Source organism: Nilaparvata lugens, chromosome 5 (genome assembly GCF_014356525.2).
Source record: "Nilaparvata lugens isolate BPH chromosome 5, ASM1435652v1, whole genome shotgun sequence".
In the NCBI taxonomy this organism is placed as follows: Eukaryota; Metazoa; Arthropoda; class Insecta; order Hemiptera; family Delphacidae; genus Nilaparvata; species Nilaparvata lugens.
The window spans coordinates 50567884-50589034 of NC_052508.1; the positions used below are offsets into that span (position 1 = coordinate 50567884).

The 21151-nt window shown below is 32.0% G+C and overlaps 1 protein-coding gene across 26 annotated transcripts in view; it reads right to left on the bottom strand.

Moving 5' to 3' along the window:
• The window catches only part of LOC111063080 (longitudinals lacking protein), a 592348-nt gene that overhangs the window by 222591 nt on the left and 348606 nt on the right, over positions 1-21151 (bottom strand). Inside the window, exon 5 of one of the 26 annotated variants that reach the window (XM_039428573.1) lies at positions 1150-4101. The exons of 24 other annotated variants lie outside the window; for them this stretch is intronic. In XM_039428573.1, coding sequence (XP_039284507.1) covers positions 3614-4101 — 488 coding nt within the window. In that variant the 3' untranslated portion in view covers positions 1150-3613. Of the gene's footprint in view, positions 1-1149; positions 4102-5070; positions 5777-21151 lie in introns of those variants that run through there. One more of the 26 variants, XM_039428596.1, reaches the window with a different exon arrangement.

Here is a 21151-nt window from a genome sequence, read left to right on the forward strand (position 1 = left end):
ATCTACCAACAGCAGCAGATCTATAAATACCATCTACCAACAGCAACAGCTTCTACAGCAAATCTATAAATACCATCTATCTTCTCTACATACTACAATTATTAAAGAGAAAAGCCAAAATCTTATCATTATCCTGTACAATATTCCCCATAAATTATTCAATAGAACGCTTCCTTATGTCATTTTTAGGGGCATGTCATTAGAAAGGACAGTCTCGTCAGTACCGAGGAAGCAGATTGGACAGATCTCCCCGCTGTTCATTCAAGTACACTTACCCTCGAGGAATGATGATAAGTGCTAGTCTCGCTTTCTTATCTCAGTAGGGAGACAACGGTTTATTGGAGAAGTCAACTTGAAATTTACTTGCTCACCAATGAGAAAATTTTTGTTTTGAATTTGCATACCTGGGTAGGGAACTAGAATCGAGAGCTCTGACTCTGATAACATCTGAATAAAAAAGTTTTTCACTATGTGCTCTTTGGTCTATGAGTACAACCAGGGAGATGGCGGACATGCTGAAAGATCTCATTGTAACAGTGAGTGATTAATTCATTTATTAAAAAAAATCTGAATGCTAGTCCTTCTTTTTAATAGCAAAAAGTGATTTAAATTAATAATAATCAGTTCCTGATCGGAAACAACATTGAAGTTTTATTAAGCCAACATAAGACTTTTTAGGGAACTCAATTCAATCATCTCATTCGTCCACAGGTTCCTTCCTGAGGCATTATAGAATTGTTCCCACTAGACCCAGTCATCACGACAATATAGGCTAATGGGTGTTCAACTTTCTAGGCGTTGAGCAAGAACGCAATATTTCAAGTTTTATTCAATATTTCTCTTTCGTCCCTTTCTAATTAATAGACCTAATGAATATAAAACTGACACTCTGATAGTGAAATGTTGGATTTCATTAGGATTATTATTACAATTTGTAATTTATAATTTATTAAAAAATCTTGTAACTTTTCGTATTTTGATACAAAAAAAATAAACCAAACTGCCTGGTTTTGTTTCGTTTTTGTTCTGATTATTTTCTATATAATAATTGTTTTTCTTTGATGAATTCATGAACAAAATTACATTGAATGTCTTAAATAGAGACATTGATTGATTGACAATATGAATGAGGTAAAATAAATGGAACAGTTCAACGATTATAATTTATTGCAGATTTTACAGACAATCAGTTTAACAATACACTCAACTGTTCTAAATAAGTTCATTTCCCATAAGGCACATTCAATTACAAATATAATTTTCTTTGGAATACTTATATTCAACATGAATGAAATCATAAAGAATTATTTCATATCATAAGGTGTAGGAACATGAAACATTCCGCGGTGACAAAGAACTAAATACTAGTTGAACGCAAGAATTGAATGATGAGACTGTTATGGGATCATTTTTGAATGTCATTAACAAATGTTCTCTATTCACACAAACTTCTGAAAATTATAAGTTTACCAGAGATCATCACAATGTAAATTAATGTTAATTATTATTTAAAATAATAGCCCACATGTGTCCAAGTGAGTTATGAAGCACGTTAGTAATAGAAAATATTACTAGATTTAATTAACAGAAGACATAGTTTTTTCTTGATGAGAAGATCATAACAATTTTTTCATTTTCAATGAGAAAAATAGATACTCTAAAGATCAACAACTCTTATACTATAGATTATACACTATGAGTAAAACACTTATAACTATCAAAAAAGCAAAGGAAGACATCAGTATACTATAAAATAAAATCATAATACCAGCGAATATAATCATATAACATACTAGCGTAAAACATTTAGTAAGAAGTGTATATGATTATTGTGCAATATTTATGATAATCCAACTTTGACTGTGTGATAGAATGAACATTAGAGTTTTAGCTGACTAAGATTGCCTTAATAATCTTGCACACATTATTCTTAGAGCCTCTAATCATAGAAGAGCCTATATAATAATAGAAAAAATGTAGCATAAGACAGCATCACCATGGTATAGGTCGTTTATAGGTCGACTACTGTCTATTATTACTGTTCTGTCCGGGTGAGAGTGTAAGAATGGAAAGAAATGGTGAAAAAGAAGAATGGATACCAACAAGAATTGAATAGGTAATTATATTTTTTTCAATTGAGAGACTCCTCTGTGAAGACTATACGAGACTACCATCTTCACAAAGCTTATTCACGAGAAAAACTACTAGTAGGTAGCCTACTATCGACTTGATTTAACAATGAAATTTGGAACACGGGATACATTTTTATGCTATATTTTCTACATGCTATAATTTTCTGAATTGAGAACTTGGGAAAATGTTGATGGAGATGCTATTCACTAGAAAATAACTCAAGCAGGCAGGCAACAATAAGAAAAATAAATACCACTATCTAGACATATTTTTCCCTATCATGAGAAAGAATATAGAGTATGTAAAATATAGAATAATGTTTTTTTGGCTATAGAATAATGTTTTAATCTAAATACAAATAAATACACAAAATAGTCCAATAATTTTTTTTGCAATAAAAAAGGGTATTAATTGTCAATAATCATGGTTATAGGTACATTAAAATAATATTAGATACTCCATGCCATTCCATTCGCACATACTGTATTAAAAATACCTAATATGGATGATTAACGTTTGTATTATTTTTTAATGATATTTATTTAGTTGGAGTAATATTTATGGTAAATTGGTAACATTTGAACAAAATGGTAACATTTGTAACAATTTCGACCATACATTATAAGTAATGGAGTCATTTCCTAATGTTAAGAATTTCTAAGAACAAGATCTTGAAACAGCTACAACCTACATTGAGGTTATTACATCAGTGCTTATCATAGCGTGATCATATCAGAATAATTATATCATATCAGTGAGATTGGGTTTATTCTATTCCTAATCTTATTCTTTACCCTGTTTAGCCTACTTTTGTTCAACTATTTAGAATATATCATATTTGGTTCTAGAGTGTAGCTCACTGAAGCAATTATTTGAGTTACCACCCATTCATTCTATTCATATGAATTAAATATCATATGTATTTAATCATAACTCTAAGTATCTAATAAATTTAGATATTAAATGGAGTATATTATTTATTTTTTATTAACTATTCGTGTCTGGGGAAAAAAGTTTGAAGGTCTATAGAATTGAAAATTTATCAAGTAACCCTAGTATTATTATTAATAATGAGATAAGTAAACAAGTTAACTAAATTATAAATTATTTAACAAATAAGCCAACTTTGTTGAAATGCGATCATAATGATAGATCATAATATGATATGATACATCATAATGATTGTATTCTGCAGTTGAATAATGTGTTTCATTGAACTCTTTCTACCTGCATCATTATAGGTGGTTCACTATAAAAGGTAGTGCTATTAATATTAAGTAGCAGGTAAACCCTGATATTTATCATTTATGTAACTATCTACTATCCTTTGATAGTTTAACGTAGTTGAAGAAAAAAGTTGGGAGCACCTGACCACCAATAAAATAAAACGAATATTATTTGTTATTACTATTAATAGAACCGTTTATAATAAGTTACAATGTAGAATAAAACCTGATTTTTATCTCATTATAACTTTCAATCATTGATTTTGTTTAGCACTTGAGTACGGACAACTATACTTCTTGTGCTTGCTGTAGGTGAACGGATAGTAGAACTTCAAATTGCAATCGTCGCATTTGAAAGTGGGCTCCTTCTTGCACTCCCACACCACATGGTACTTGAGTGACTTGATCTGCTTGTAGCATTTCAGGCAGAAGGGACACTTGTGCGTACCATTCGCCCCTCCACAGCCTTGAGGACCGCTCGCCGTAGGAGAGATGTCAGATGAGGAGGAGGTCGCCTCCTCAGTGGTCCATCTTCGCGCCGAGAGGTTCATGGCTGTCTCGGGGGTGGCGGTGGGGGTGGAATCCCCCTCTTCCAACTCCGCCCCCTCCCAAGCCCCCTCACCATCTTCTACGACGACAAACTGCGAGATGCAGAGACTCTCCTCGTCACTCGTTCTTCCATCATCGTCGTAGTTCATTTCTGACCCAGAGTTTTGTTCAAGTTTGACCAGTGGTTCGGTACCTGGAAAATTTTACACAAAGTTAGTAAACATGATTAATAATTACAGTAGTGATTCACAATATATTTGAAGCTTTGTTTAATTGAATGATAAAATACAATATTATGTGAAAACACGGAGTGATTAACTAGATCCTTGATGACGGGGGTTCAATTGAATGTTTATACTATCAAGCAGAGGCAAAGAAAATTAAAGCAACTGAATAACCCTTGTCTTGTTAGGTGGAAGACTATTCAAATCGTAATACCTGTACTTGTGAAGGAGGCATATAGGCGGTAACCTGTTGCCTCAATAAACAAATGGATTAAATTTTGTTTCAACTGGCTTTGGTGAACACAGCCTTCTTAAAACTGAAATGGATGGTAGACTGTAGCAAGTTTCTCTCTGAAAGGATGCCAGTCTTCAACGGTACTCTCGGGAAACACTACAACTTTAGGCAGTTTAGTGAGTATCCATCCAGTCCTGAGAGTGAGGCTATGACGGATGCATACAGGGATGTAAAAGGGAGCATACTCACCTCAAATCAGGAATAGACAGTTTCACACAATGGGCGTATGGAAGTGGCTTGCTAAGCCCATAACTGTGCGTGAGCGTGAATGATAGAACCGTACTTGATAGAACAATTTTAAATAGATACACAAATAAAATTAAAATTGTTGTAGATTATTATTCGTTGGAAGTCCATCAAATGCCAATATTTCATTTCTGAAATAATTGTTTAAATACTTGAAATAATATTTCCTAGTAAATACATAAATTTAGATAAATAATTATAGATATTATACATAATGTAGATAAATTGAATTAAGAGATAACGACTGTTGAATTTTAAAAGATTTTGAAACATAGAAATAAGTCAAGAAACGTTAAACGATAGTATAAGATTGGAGAAATGCATTACCTTGCTTTTTGGAAGACGAACATTTGAATGTTAGCAGACAAGGAAAGTGAAATGAGAATGTGAAATTTCTTCATAAATACGTTTCATTCTAACAATAAAATTTACATAGTCTAAATAAATATCACTGTGCAAATAGAACATAAATAGAATTTACAATGTTTTCAATTTTCACCAAAGTAATTGTATTTGAATAAAAAATAATACAAATAGATACATTGAAATTGACATTAGTATGGTAAAACTCTGACATGGTATTGACATATTGCGTAAAATTGGTACAGTCTAAACTAATATCATCGAGCAAAGTAATATAACTCTAGTCTATTTCAGAAACAGAAGAACTATTGAAATAGGATAAAAATATATTTAAAATAATTTGAAAGTTGCTTTACTGAAGGTAAATAACATAAGGTCATAACATTAGTCTATGGGTGATACGAGGAATAGATAGACCAGCATAACGTTTCACGTGGCTTCCGATCCACCGACAAATAATGATCACGGACTCTTGAGAACTGAACCGCTGTGCTTGATGAAGATATGCTTCCTGAGATTTCCTTTGAGCTTACTGCGGTGCGAGCAGTAGGGACAAGAGAAGCGTGGCTCAAGACCACACTCGAATTTCAAGTGCGACTTGAGGTTGCTCGAAGACTGATAGCTCTTGCCGCATCTGGGACACTTGTAGTTTTTGCCGCCTTGACTGAGGATGGCCTTCAGAGGATCACCACTCCCACAGATCCTTGGAGCCAAGTATCCCTCAGCAAAGAACGAACCACCTAGTACATATCGATAACAAACATCAATCTACTGGGAAGTACCTTACTATAGCCTTATTAGAAAGCACAGGATATTATCCAGGTACATACACCACACCCATTGCAACTGCAGTGTATTGAATCATGATTGCTGCACAATTTTCAAAGTGTAATATGGTACTTTAGAAGCTTGTATACCTAAACCAAGTAAAAGTCACTTCAAGATATTTTTTCTTATCTAGCTCCAAAGTTCTACAACCTGCTGCCCTTGGAGATAAGCTGAGCCTGCTGAGCCTTGGTTTTTGAGAGATGTCAAGAGATTTGTAATGGAATGTGAGAATATAGATATTTTTTTTAGAATTCTCATGTAGCCTAATAATAAACTTGCACAATATACTTCGAAGCTAAAATTGATAAATCATCGATTCTGCTATGTAATATGTGCCACTTCATATGCGACTGACGGCCGCAGTAACTACTTTTTGCGCTAGTTTTGTAATCGATTTTTATATTACCATCTTAAACAGGTCTAGTACCTCGAGATACAAATACTCAATTGCCATTTCATTTTATTTTGTAATACTATTTTCCCATATTGTTAAATTTGTATTGCTTTTATTATGTATTTCTAAGATGTTGTTATATTTCTATTTCTGCCAATAAAACTTTCCTTTCCTGATTTTCGAAATTTCGAAGTGTTTTAATAAATAATTAGCTCATAATATTGCGTGAAGGAAAATGATAAGAGACTAAAATGGATGGAAGATTGAATGAGAAACCCATTTCACAGATAAACCTGGTGGATATTGAAATTGAGTATTTTACCACTTGCAATGTAATTGCACTATTTTCACTCAAGTATGTATAAATTTCAGTGTAAAATAAAAACATTTCGAAATTATAGAGTTTGGCCAAAAAAATATTCAAGAAACTTAGAAGTAGTATTTGGAGAATAATAATTGTAAGAAATTGGAATAAAAAAATAATAGTAGCATAAATGGAAGTAAATCATATTCAGTACCCATTGAGTCTAATAGTGTACGTTATTGACATTGAATGATACTCAAACATTAATCAAGTTCAATTGTGCACAATGTAAGTAACAATGAAGATGGGAGAGAATTTCAAACTCAATATAAAAATTTAGTGAGTTCAAATGTTCCAAGCAGTATTTATTGGCCGTGAGAAGATGTAAATTAGCTTTTAGTGAGCATATGAATAATTATTATAATATAAAACAAAAACTAATGATAATTAGCAAACAATACAGTACATGGAGCTGGAAGCTTATAGATCACGATCATGATGAAGATCAAGAGAAAATTTCATATCGTACATTCAAATGCTTTAATAATACAAAATATACAAGATGACCATTTTCCTAAATGCATAATAAGAATGAAGCATATCAGTTCCAATGCAAAGTGGAGATGAGTAGCTTCATTTTATTGAAATCATATTCATAAGTGAATTGCAGAAATAAATGTAATGGTATCCATATATAAATATATCATGATAGATTCAGAGAGCGTTCCCACGAAAATATAGCAAGCATTCTAAACATTACTAGCTACAAAACTTGTTCTAAGCATCAGTTTGGATTGCATTATATCTCAGATTTCACAGCCATGAAAAAATCGATTAACATTTTCCATTCATTTTAAATTACTTATAAAGTTCAATTTATTTATTCCAGTTTATCAATATAGGAAGACTATTAATTGATATGAATTGATTTGAATAATTTTCACAAAATATTATCTGATATTACAATTTATCCATTACTTCATGTTCCACACAATTTCTTCACAACCATTTTGTATGGCCCTTCTATGAGCATCATAATGATGAGAACCAATGTGTGTAAGGATACAGCCTTTTCGTCGACTTTTGAAGCTGCAATAAGGACAGTTAAATAGGTCCGGGTCAATTTTTAACACTTGCAGTTGGTTGGAGAAAATTGTTGCTGATCGACGAAAGTAATCAACATTCAGTGATGCATCTGTAAGACAAATCAACGCCATTCACATCAATCAATGACATCATCAAATCAAGATTAAGAAGGAGGAAAATTGAGAAGAAGATTATTATCAAGAAGGATATTAATAGAAATTAATTATTATTATTATTATTATTATGTGGAAGTAAGTGAAGATCAAGAATTATTAATGCTTTATGAAGATGAAAGTTTTTCAAAACTGTTCATGAGTATTAGTGGGTAAATTAGTTATAAATATTATTAACTATCAACACTTGATATTATTACTTTGAACCTGAATGGGTACAGAGTGAATAACATTTTTATTTGAAAAAACTTGAATAGATATGTCAAAAGGAATGAGAGATAAATAAACAAGAGTAGAAATAAAATATGCATATCAGAAATGAAAACTGTCAACTGTTGTTATTTATACATTTTTCATGCAGATTGCTTTATTGGTGTGCAGTAAGGTACAGTTGTATTTTTAATTGGTTTAATCTATCTATTTCATTCGATTATTCTTTATTCAAACTCATTTATTCTCCATTTTTTCGTATTACGAGGAAATTAATGATGATTTGCAGGTAGGTGGTACCGACAAAATACTACAGGCATACTTCTGAAATGAATAGGAAGCAATATTTCAGTAATTATAATATTGTATATGAATATTTTATTAATAATCTAATAACATCTTATTGTAACACGTTAAACAATTCTGCCTCAAATAATACTTAATAAATATGATAAGAAATGAGTCTCACAAATGAATTCATGTAAAATACATATTATAAATTTACATATAAAATACAATGGAATAAATGTTGAGATGTCAAAATTAATTCAACAAATTCCCATTCCAAATACCTAAACTTACAATTCATTCCCTTATTTGTATTAATATAAGAATCGATAATCAGGTTCATGGAAAAATGTCAATTCAAATAGCTGGAAACTCAGATACAAACCAGAAGTTTCGTTTAATTGAATCTATCAGTATTAAAGTATTTTTATTTTCAATTTGGAGTACACAGTAGGCCTACAATCAATTAGTAGACTATATTCTCAAATCTCAATGGAGAATGGAGAGTAAAATCAATATAAAAAAATTCAAGGTTGTGTGTATTTTCAATGGAAGAGCGAGATATAGTATGCTAGTTAAATGGTAATATTCAGAGTAAAAACATTATCATGGAAATCATTGGGAATTCGAATTATTAAAAATTAAAAAAATCAAAGTTCTCTTTTTCAACTTAAAATATTTTTTTTTATTTTTCACGACATGATTTGACTTAAAATACAAGTACAAGTAGCACTGCACAAGAAAGTGAACATCTTTCCCCTACCTACTTTTATTTACAGTATGAGAAAAAAATTAAAAATCAGCCATTTTAGAATTAAAAATACAAACAAAAGGAAAACAGAGAATAAAATAATAAATTTCCAACACAAAAATGATAACAATATTAAGTTTCAAACCAATTCAATTGAATAATATCATTACTTGAAATATCAAATTATTTTTGATACAGAAAATGTTCTAAAGCCCATGTTATACTAGCGCTAATGCAGCGGCGTTTTTAGTGTCGCGTTATCTGGGCAAAGGTATTTCCATAGTGCACGCCAGCACCACTGTGTTTAACTCGGTTCAGCGTTGCCAACGCCGCGATAATATTAGGATTAGTGCTCGTATAACTTGGGCCTAAAGGAGACTGAACAAAAGCACGTTGAAATACACCTTTCAACCCAAAATTTTGAAACTAGCACGGTCTAATTAAACAATCTTGCCGCGTGTCTAGTGAAATAATGACTTTTCAAATTGTTTTTCCGCTTGCTCGAAAACGGACACATTTGACATTTAAACTGAGGCTCTTTGCCACAATCGAATTTCACATGAGTCCACATTGTATTCCTGTTCTTGAAAGATTTTCCGCAATTTTCGCACGCAACTCTGTTAGAACATAGATTCAAGGCTGAACCAGTGGCTGGTGACTTATCATTGTTGAGGGTTTCTGGAATAATGAAGTCTGCTGAAAGAGCGCTGTTCTCAAAATAATCTCCATGGTTCACATACTCGTTCCCAACCGCGTCGAAAAACACTGAAAATAATTGTAGAATAAATTATAGTAAGTTCCAAATTAAAAAAAATCAATCGTAGAATAACTATAAGAATTTGTGAACTAGACTGGATTAGAAAAAATCAAGCATGAAAATTTACATTCTAGATAATGTGACACACATCGAAATACAGAAAGGTTAAAAAGCAATTGAAATCAATTCCAGTAAAATAAAATGTATTCTCCTTGGAAAAACAAAACAGAAACACGTTATCATATACAAATGAAGATAAGGAAAGGATAATTAAATATAAAATAGAAACACACAAATATTGTTAAATTCCACACAGAACCATTGTTTCGTGACAACATAGGTCACATTTTCAAGCTGACTTGAAAATCAAGTCAGCTTGAAAATATGACCTGTGTGGTCACGAAACCATGGTCCTGTGTAGAATTTGACAATATTTGTGTGTTTTTATTTCATTATGGAACGGTTCTACAACATTCACAGTGACTCAGACGAATTTTTATAATTAATTAAGATTCTACTGATTTATCCAAGATTAATTTCCAAAAGTTACTCTAGAGTGATATGTTTCTGGAAAAGATTTCAAGTAGGCTACGTAAGAGGTAAAAACAATCCGACGTACCTGCAAAAATCACAGTATTCCATTCGTGGAAGTTTAAAACGTGATGTAGAAAAGATTATAAAAAAAATTCAAGGTCAATGAAAAATTAAAGCCAAATTAATCTCTGTTTGTATATCCTCTTTGATAATAAGCTTGATTCATGAACCTTGATCATTGATTTATTCAAACACTTTATTATAAGGTTTATGATTGTAAATCAACTTATGACTAGAATTAGACAGCCGTTTTGACTGACACACACATCATTTGACATCAGGCTTCTTATAAATTCCATAATATGGTAGTAAATGGATTACATAGCTCTAATAAATTCCTGGTTTCATTCAGATATGCCGCGAGCCACCAGTTCTCTAGCATGTTTTATATAGGTGTGAGTTCTCAAATTATTTGGTCTCTTCGTTGAGAACTGACAGAATTGACATTTGAACTGTGGTGTCTTGCCGCATTCATAGTTCACGTGATTATTGAGCGATTGTTGATGCTTGTAGGCTTTTCCGCACTTGTTGCATTTGAATTTTTTCTCATCGTTTTCTGAATCTACAAGAGCATCGTAGCTGGGTGATAGAGCATCCTCGTAGTGAATGAATCCTGAAATATAAAAAAAATTCAATTAGAGAGGAGAGATGATTGATAATAATATTAATCATTCGTAACTTCTCAGAAGAAATATGTAATTGGAGAAGTAACTTTTGATAGAATAAAACTTATTATGAATTGAAGATTCAGTCCTAGGTTCGACAAGAAACTTCAGGTTTTCATTTGATTTTTTTTCTAGTCTTGAATCTGAGCATTTCTACATATATCGAATTCCTATTCCTATGCCAACATGAACAAAGAATGGTTGTTGGAGTTGATATCTGAGTATCTGAACAATACAATTATAAAATGTAACCTTGATTTTATTGATTGATGTAATGATATGACAATATTTATAAACTAGCACTTATATCTTCAATCAAATGTAAATGATTCACTTACCACATATAGATGGAGACACAAATATATAAGTATATTGAATGAGTAAATTTATAATTTACACGAAATTATTCATGGGTAACCAGTCAATTGGAATTAATTCTTGTCCAAGATAAATTTTATTATTAAAAATCGATCAAATATCTTGTTTATCTATTTTTGAAAAATTCAAGCAACAATTATGAAAAGAATTGAACGATTTTGCAAGTAAATTCAAGAAAGTTACAAGTGAATATTAAATATCTTAAAATAAGCCTGTTCCATGAAATCTAAAGTAGGCTATACGTTATTTAGTACTGTAATAGTTTACATTAGTGGAATGTTATTTAGTTAGTTGATTGATCAATCCGAAACATCTTCAAGTACGGTAATTGTCTTTTTTCTTTAGGGTTACTTTTGAATATAAATAAAAATATAAACATGTCGTGACCTCGTAACTAAATAATTTCAAAAGGGTACTCAGATTTAAATTTTTATTTATCTTCAAGTAAACCTTTTCCAAAAAATCTCAGGTAGGCTATACATTATTTAGTAATAGTGTACTTTAGTGGAATGTTATTTAGTAAGCTTATTAATCAATTCCGGATGTTTCAAGTATATGTGAGTTTTCAAGGTCGGCTTTCTTTTTGTTGCAAACGAACAGAAATGACATTTGAACTGCGGTTCTCTTTCGCACTCATTGTTCAAGTGATACTTCAAGGTGGTGAGATGTTTGTACACCTTTCCACACTGTTCACACTTGAACTTTCTTCCATCAAAGTTCGCTTCATTTTCGGATGTCGGAAGCCGGGTATCTGACATCAGATGTTGAATGTCTGATTGAACTAATAGGATTGAACTTCTCTCCTCATAGAAAAAGTTCTCTTCACAATTGATATCTGATAACAGATCTGGAAAAATAATCAGAATTACATTAGTTGAAAAATCAAAGTAACATAGTTGATCGTCACTATAATATGAGTACTGTACTCATATTCGTTCTTACCAATTAAAACTAAAATCAAGTTGTCATACATAGATGTTACATCACGTGAGAAGTTATTTTAAAAACTTTAAGAATTTTGTTACAAAAACTTGGAGCGAGAGAATGATTTAATGGCAAAAAAACCAATTCAATACTATTTTAAATCTACTTAAAAATTAGAAAAAAATTGAATGCTGCAGAAAATGAAATGGGAATAAGAAAAACTATTCTCATTGAATGATTGTCAGGAAAATATAGAATATTCGACAAAAACAGTTAAATCCAAAATTATTCTCAAAGCAAAAATTATTCAAAAAATTGAAGATCCTTCATTCTTTATTGATTGATTCATACAATTAACAAGTACATCATCAAAATGATTGGGAGAGAAAAAATAAGGAAGCCTTGTGCTATTCCTCTTCCAAATTTAGATAAGGTTAAACTTACACATAGTCCGAAATAGGTTAAGTCTTGTAGTTGTTCATTTCGCACAATTTTTAGTCCTCATTTAGTTTCACAAATTATAAAAATTAAATCACAAATTATCTTCACAATAGATTTGAAATGTAGTAGTTTAAATCATTTACGCAATCACAGGGAAAAAATATGCGATGTAACTTTAATTTTAGTGATTGATGAAATTATATGACAATATTTATAAACTAGCACTTATATCTTCAATTAAATGTAAATGATTCACTTACCACATATAGATGGAGACACATAAATTTGAATAAAATAAATGAATTCATAATTTACGATGGAATTATTTATGGGTTTATTTAACCAATCAATCCAGATGAATTCTTGTCCAAGATAAATTTTATTATTAAAAATCAAACCAATATCTTGTTTATCTAATTGAAAAATTCAGACGATATTGCAAGTAAATTCGAGGGAGTTTCAAGTATATTTTAAACATCTTCAAGTAAACCTGTTCCAAAAAATTCAAGTACGTGGAAAGTTATTTACTAAGTTTATTTAACAATTCCTGATGTTTCAAGAAAATGTGAGTTTTCAAGGTAGTCTTTCTTTTTGTTGCAAACGAACAGAATTGACATTTGAACTGCGGTTCCATTCCGCACTCATTGTTCAAGTGATTCTTCAAGGTGGTGAGATGTTTGTACAGCTTTCCGCACTGTTCACACTTGAACTTTCTTCCATCAATGTTCGCCGGATTGTCGGCGGTCGGAAGGCGGATGTCTGATGTCTGTTGTTGGATGTCTGATTGAACTTGGAATGGACTGCTCTCCTCATAGTAAATTAATGTTCTCTTCATTTTGGATATCTGATAACAGATCTGGAAAAATATTCAGCATCCAATTAGTTTAAAATTCAAACTCACATAATTGGTTGTCACTAGTTACTATATTAATATTCGTACTTACCAATCAGAACTGAAATCGAGTTGTCATACATAGATGTTACATCACATGGCCAGTTATGTTAAAAAATTAATGCATTCAAGGAATGTTGCAAGAACTAGGCGCAAGAGAATGATTTTATAGCACAGCAGAAATATTGTAGAAAAAGCAGATTAATTACTATTATAAATCTACTTCACAATGAAAAAATATTCAACAGCTACAGAAAATAAATTAGGAACTAGAAGACCCAATCTCATTAAATGATGATCAGAAACAGATAGAGTATTTGTCAAAAACAGTTGAATCCATAATATTATTCTGAGGATGAAAATTATTCAAAAAGTAAGGAAAATGTTTTTTTAAGAACTCTACAACCGATTTGGAATGTAGTTGTTGCGAAGAAAAAAACACATAAGAAAAAAAAGGATGACTCAATATGCTGACAATTTATGCTCAAATTAATCATAAATGAGTCCACCTTTCGTCTTTGTATGTGTTTATACAGTTTAAAACTCTATTGAGTGGTGCGTTTAATCGAAGAATGTTTCGAATATATACATGTGATTTCAATGTACGGTTTAGTTGTGTAACATTTGAAGATGGTTCTATGCCGAACTCATAGGTGACATGCTTATGAGCATACAAGTCCTGTGTTCCTATGATTAAAAGATTTTCCACCTTCTTCAAATCACACGTAATCTATTTATCTGCATTTTCCGCTAGAGCATGATGATTTATAATATTGTTTCATCGCGAGTTTGAGAGGAATTCCTTTCCCTTCAAGACATCATTGCTCTCCATAATATAGTCCAGGCAATGAATGCTCAAAAAAGGGTATAGAGGGAAAAGTTTGGAAGACAATTTTTGACACTCATATCTTGAGAAAAATGCGTTCAACCGACATGACTAACTATTCAGAAATGAAGCTTGATAAATTCTCTACAATATTATTTGTTCTGTAGTGATTTGTGATATCTCCAATAGTTTCTCCAAAATGAATGCTCACCGTAGATTTGTAGAGCTTTGTTTTCTCTTCAATTTAATGTATTATTTCACTACTTAATGTTTTCCTTCTATTGTTATAGCAGATTCAATGTGGGGGGTGAAATTTTCAACTCTGCAACAAGTGTCAACTTAGCAGTTCCACACCTTCAATAGACGGGCTAGAGATGCGTATTTTTGCTATGTTCACCTCCAAACTGGTCTTCATTAGGCTACAAGATCAAAAATTGTGTACCAGATGTTCCAGACTCAAATTTCATTGTCAAGTGATCAATTGCTACAAAATTAAAATTTCACCCCCCACATTGACTCTGCTATAACAATAGAACAGAAACATTGAGTAGTGAAATAATACATCACATTGAAGAAAAAACAAAGCTCTACAAATCTACGGTGAGCATTCATTTTTACAATACATTGTTGGAGAGTTGTAGGCCCCGAAACATGAAAAAAAGGATTAAAAACTGTTATTTTAACACATTTACACTTTCAAGAGCGTATATCTCGAAAACTATTGGAGATATCACAAATCACTACAGAACAAATATTGTAGAGAATTTATCAAGCTTCATTTCTGAATAGTTAGTCATGTCGGTTGAACGCATTTTTCAAGATATGAGCGTGTAAGTAAAACATTGAAAAATGCAACTTTTAAACCGTCCTCATCCCTTTAGCACAAGGGGTAGGGATGGGGACTTTTGATATGTTCACCCCTAACTGGTCCCAACAAAGCTGCGAAGTCAAAAATTGTGTTCAAAACATTCTCTCCAAATTCCTTTGTCAATTGGTCTATTTTTGCATAACTGTAGATCTCACGCTCAACATTGAAGCTGCTGCAACAGTCGTGGGGATGTGCGTAAACTTGTGAAATTATACAACAAATTGAAGAGAATTTGATGCTCTATAAGCTCATGATCAGCATGGATTTTTCCCATCGATATTCAAAAAGTTATAAGTGCAAAAATAGCAAAAAATAGAAGGAAAATGTGTTTTTTTCTAAAATGTCACATCTTTTAGAGCAGATATCTCGGAAAGTGAAAGAGATATAGAAAAATTTGTGAGATCAATATTGTAGGAAATTATGTAAGCTTTAATTTCTTATAGAATAGTCATGTCTGTAAAATGCATAATTTTCGAGTTATATGCGAGAAACCAAAAAATGGTACCTTTGAACCACCCCCACCCCCTTAGCACAGGGGGTAGGGGTGGGGACTTTTGATATGTTTACCTCCTCACTACCCTAAACAGAACTGCGGGGTCAAAAATTGTCTTCCAAACTTTTCCCTCTATAACACTTCGTTGACTGTGCTAATACCCTACAGGCTACAGCACGTGAAAAAAACTAGAAATTAGAGGATTTTGGAAATTTGAACTGTTGAATAATCTTGAAGATTATTGAAGAAATTACCAAAAATTCAGGTGAAAAACAATTTTTAATTTCTAGTGGAAATCCAGACTGATGGATAAATAAGAACTGCTTTATGATTGAAAAATAAAACAAAACATATTCGAAATTCCATTCACATAAATAATACAATACAATTCACATTTCAGATCTAATGGTCAAAACGATAGAAGGGATAAATAAGAGAACTTGATATAAGAAGGTGTAATCACACGTAAATAACTTGAAAAAAGTAACTATTGTGATGAGTAATATACGATATTATACACTAATAAAGGACTACTACTTATGTATTGAACACAATAACAACTGCTTGGAAAAAATTCAATTTTATGAACAAAAAAGAGTAATATATATTGACTTCCACATTTCTCTTTTTAAATATATTAAATCCATTGGTAATGGAAACCAGTGAACATAATTGAACATGGAAAAGCAGATATTTCTGCTGTTTTGTAAAATGATTACTAATGATGCAGATATTTAAAATACCAAAAATAATTTGCTTATGAAAAATATTCTTCCAAATCATCCATATTTCTATGCCAACTGTGTGTTGAGTAATTTGAGAAACAGTCTTAAGCCGGGTCCACACTCAACAAATGCTTGACATACATGTTTGTCGCAAACAGTTTGGTCAAATTTTATTATGTTTGACAAACAATGTTTGCACGTGGCTAGTGTGCGCCGCCATCTTTGTTTGGAATGTTCGCTGTGAGAGCGACAACTGGCAAACTGTTTGCTGTCAGTCTCTGCGAGTTCGTAGTCATAAGCAGATCTATTGTGGTGACAATCCGTTTAGCTCTCCGGTCCAGAAACATGGACACATGTCATTGGGAGAAGACACGTCTCTGATTCACTTAGTCGCTTCTGTGTACTTGTATCAACTGACTACGGTACTTTGATTCTCACATCAACACTCTTAAAAAGCTGACAAATTTTCAAGAAAGAATAGTTGTGTTATCATTGCACTCTGGTTTTTACATTTGCAGGGAAAATTTCTCTCTACTACTACAAAATAGATGTTTACATGAACTGTAATTTATTCATTATAAATGCACCATTATGATAATGTTTTTAAGCATACTGTGTTAAATAATACTAATTCTACTTTTTGATCTGCTTCTCTTAGGAGAATGAATTATTTTTTTGGAACAGTGAATCAAGTTATCAACCTTGGAGCTGTATAAGTTCAAATATCGAAGTTGAACACACCATGTTTAAAAAAATAATGTCCTCTCAATGAATCCTTTGATTTACCTCCAAATGGACATATGTTACATTTGAACCACAGCTCATCACCAAGTTTGTAGGTGAACTTATGCAGCAAAGGACTGTCCTTGCGACCTTTTCGTTTGCGCCTTTTACATTTGAAATTTGCAGCTCTGTTTTCTGCACTTGCATGGGGATTGTTAGAATTCTTGCATTGTTGATGATTGTTAGAATTGCTGCATTGTGGTTGATTTGTTGTAGGGTTGGTGATGGTGGTTGGATGAGTGGTGTTCTGCTGGATTTGAGATGACTTACATGCTTCAGAAGATTTATTCACGTCTGCACTTGTATTTTCCATCAGAGCTGAAAAATAAAGTTGAAAATAATTATGTAGAAAATGAGAGAATATTGATAATATTATTCTCAATAAGAAATTAATATCATAGATTTCTTACTCTATAGTAATGTGCACACTAGTACTGTATTACCATAGAGAAACAATAGCGTAAGTAGATATCCCATGGTATAGGGCGTTTATGTCGCAACTTTTACTGTTATCCCAAGCCGATTACTGTCGATTATAGTTGATTTGTACTGTTTTGACCGGGTAAGAGTGTATGAACGGCACAATATGAGAGACTACCAGCGTCATAAAGCTTCACGGGAAAGAACTACGTGGGCTATCGGCTTGAGATAACAGTAAAAGTTGCGACATAAACGCCCTATGCCATGGGATAAATCTACTTATGCTATTGTTTCTCTATGGTATTACTTACCTAACAAGGTACTATAAGTACGTACTTAACTATTGTAGTTACAAGTGTCCCCGTTCACTTGGGCCAATCTGTATAATGGGATTTATTGGTGGGTTGGAATTATATCCTAGTTGTGGGAAATTTCCGAAATATTCCCCCTCGGCTATTCATCAACTGATGGATAGTTTTTCCTGATAAAAATATAATGCGCTGAAAAACTTGGTACTTTCAGTACTGAATTTTTTCTTTCAAATTCTGTTGTATTTATAGAGTGTCGAGCAAGAAGATGTTTTAAAAACAAATGTGTAACAAAATTATTTTTTTTTATAAAATATAACAATAATTATAAAATAATCAAATCAAATCAAATCAAATTGGCTTTTATTTTGCATATAACAAAAATACAAGAAAAAACTTATAACTCAATAACATAACATAATTTTACAAACAGTGTATACTTTAGGCAGAACAAATTCTATAAATATTTGCATCACAACCACTTAGGCCAGAGCCTGTGTGTGGTACATGGAGTCCGTTAAAATAGCCAATACTATTTAAATATAGGCCTAATAGCCTATATTGTTACTTAAAATAAGCATTTTATACTTATAGAGAGAATATACTTTATACTAGAGAATATACTAGAGAATATACTTTAAGAGAGATATACTTTAGAGAATATACTATAGAGAGAATACTATACTTTAAGAGAGAAGAATATTACAAAAGTATTAGAAACTAGAACAATATAAAACTACAGTACACACATATCAGTGGAACAAAGAAACCATATATTGTTGCACTACAATAAACACACAGCATATACTAGGGTAAGCGTAAAATCTATTTATATAAATTATAAAAACTGATCACGACTGACTGATTGACTCTCGCATTCATCAGCAAAAACCATAAAATTACCGTATACTGTATTACTATAAACATCGTTTGCAATACAGCTTCCTTACAGATCGCAGATGCTCGCTATTCATTTTTATTTTTTTTTTTTTCATTTTATTATTATTATTTTTATTATTATCATTACTATATGAGTAATTTTTCTTTTTTATGAAACGGAGCTGTGGGGCATCAGTTAATTAGTTATTCAAATCAAATCAAATCAAATCAAATAGAATGAATTAGTTCTTCAATACCCTCCCTGCCAATCTCCTTCAACCAACCAGTAATAAGTTTTTATAAATAAAAAGGGAATAATCCTCTACCTTCTTAAGAAAGCCGGAATGTTTCGGAAAATGATGTGCGAAAAGTAATGAGTTTTGTAGTGGAGTGAGCCCCCACAAGTCTAGGTACTTCTATGCCCAAAGACTCCGCCGACCGAGTACTATAGTTGTGAGCAACTCTCGTGACATATCTGCTCTATATTTATGAATATACAACAGTAGGCTCTTGACATACAACTGGCGAATATCGAGAACGTTGAACTCGTCATATATTAGTGCAGTTGGGGTACGGACGGGTTTTTTTAAAGCAATTTTTATAATTAGTTTTTGAGTTATCAATAACGGAGATAGAATTGTTTTATAAGCACCCCCATAAGCTAAAATCCCAGCAACTATTAACGATTGGACATATGCAAAGTATACATTCCTAAGTTCATCTTTAGATAAAAACTGACGTAAGTTGAGAAAAATGTAAATGGATTTACGTATTTTATTTTTCAGATAGACAATGTGAACTGACCAGTTAAGTTTTTCATCAATCATAATTCCCAAATACTTGTAAGAACTCACTCTCTCAATACAATCGCACTGACACTGATTGTTATCTGGATTCCCACAAGAATGTAACATTAACGTGTCAACAGAAGGCTCATGATTTTTCCGTAAAGAAATTTCCATGAATTTTGATTTTTTTATATTAAGCGTCAAAATATTATCATCAAACCACGCCTTCAAAAGGTGGAGATCACGAGAAGCCTTTTGATATATTTCTTCCTTATTCACCCGGTTACATGCAGAGCTGTATCATCAGCAATAGGAACAGGTTACCGTCAAGTGGCAGTTTAGCTAAGTTGTTTATATAAATCAGGATAAGAGAGGCCCCAAGGTGCTGCCCTGAACCACACCGTATTCAATGTTGTTAATTTTACTCTCAACACCCAACAGTTGGACGACCTGTTTTCTATCCGATAGATAACTCCTGAACCAATTGTAAGAGTTGTGACGAATACCTAACATTTCAAGTTTTTTAATAGCTTCGATCTATCGACTGTATCGAAGGCTTTGGCCAGGTCCAGAATATTATTAAATTATTAAGGTTTTTATTTATTGATTGGTCTACTTCTTGAGTTAATTTATACAGTGCATCAGATATGTTTTTGTCCTTCCTGAATCCAAATTGTCCATCTGCAAGAATGTTGTTAGCCTCAATGTAATTACTCAACTGAAATTTTATAATTCTTTCTAAAACTTTAGAGAAAATGCTTAAAATAGAAATAGGTCTGTAGTTACTTTCATGGGATCTATCACCATTTTAAAAAGTGGAAAAACTCTGGCTATTTTAAAACTATCTGGATAAATACCCTGAGTAATGCTCAAATTATAAATGTTTTTAAGCATACTGTGTTACATAATAATATTCTACTTTTTGATCTGCTTTTCTTAGGAGAATGAATTTTTTTTTTTTTTTTTGAATAATCATCAGTGAATCAAGTTATGAACCTTGGAACTGTATGAGTTCAAATATCGAAGTTGAACACACCATGTTTTGAAAAATAATGTCCTCTCAACGAATCCTTTGATTTACCTCCAAATGGACATATGTTACATTTGAACCACAGCTCATCACCAAGTTTGTAGGTGAACTTATGCAGCAAAGGACTGTCCTTGCGACCTTTTTGTTTGCGCCTTTTACATTTGAAATTTGCAGCTCTGTTATCTGCACTTGCATGAGGATTGTTAGAATTCTTGCATTGTTGATGATTGTTAGAATTGCTGCATTGTGGTTGATTTGTTGTAGGGTTGGTGATGGTGGTTGGATGAGTGGTGTTCTGCTGGATTTGAGA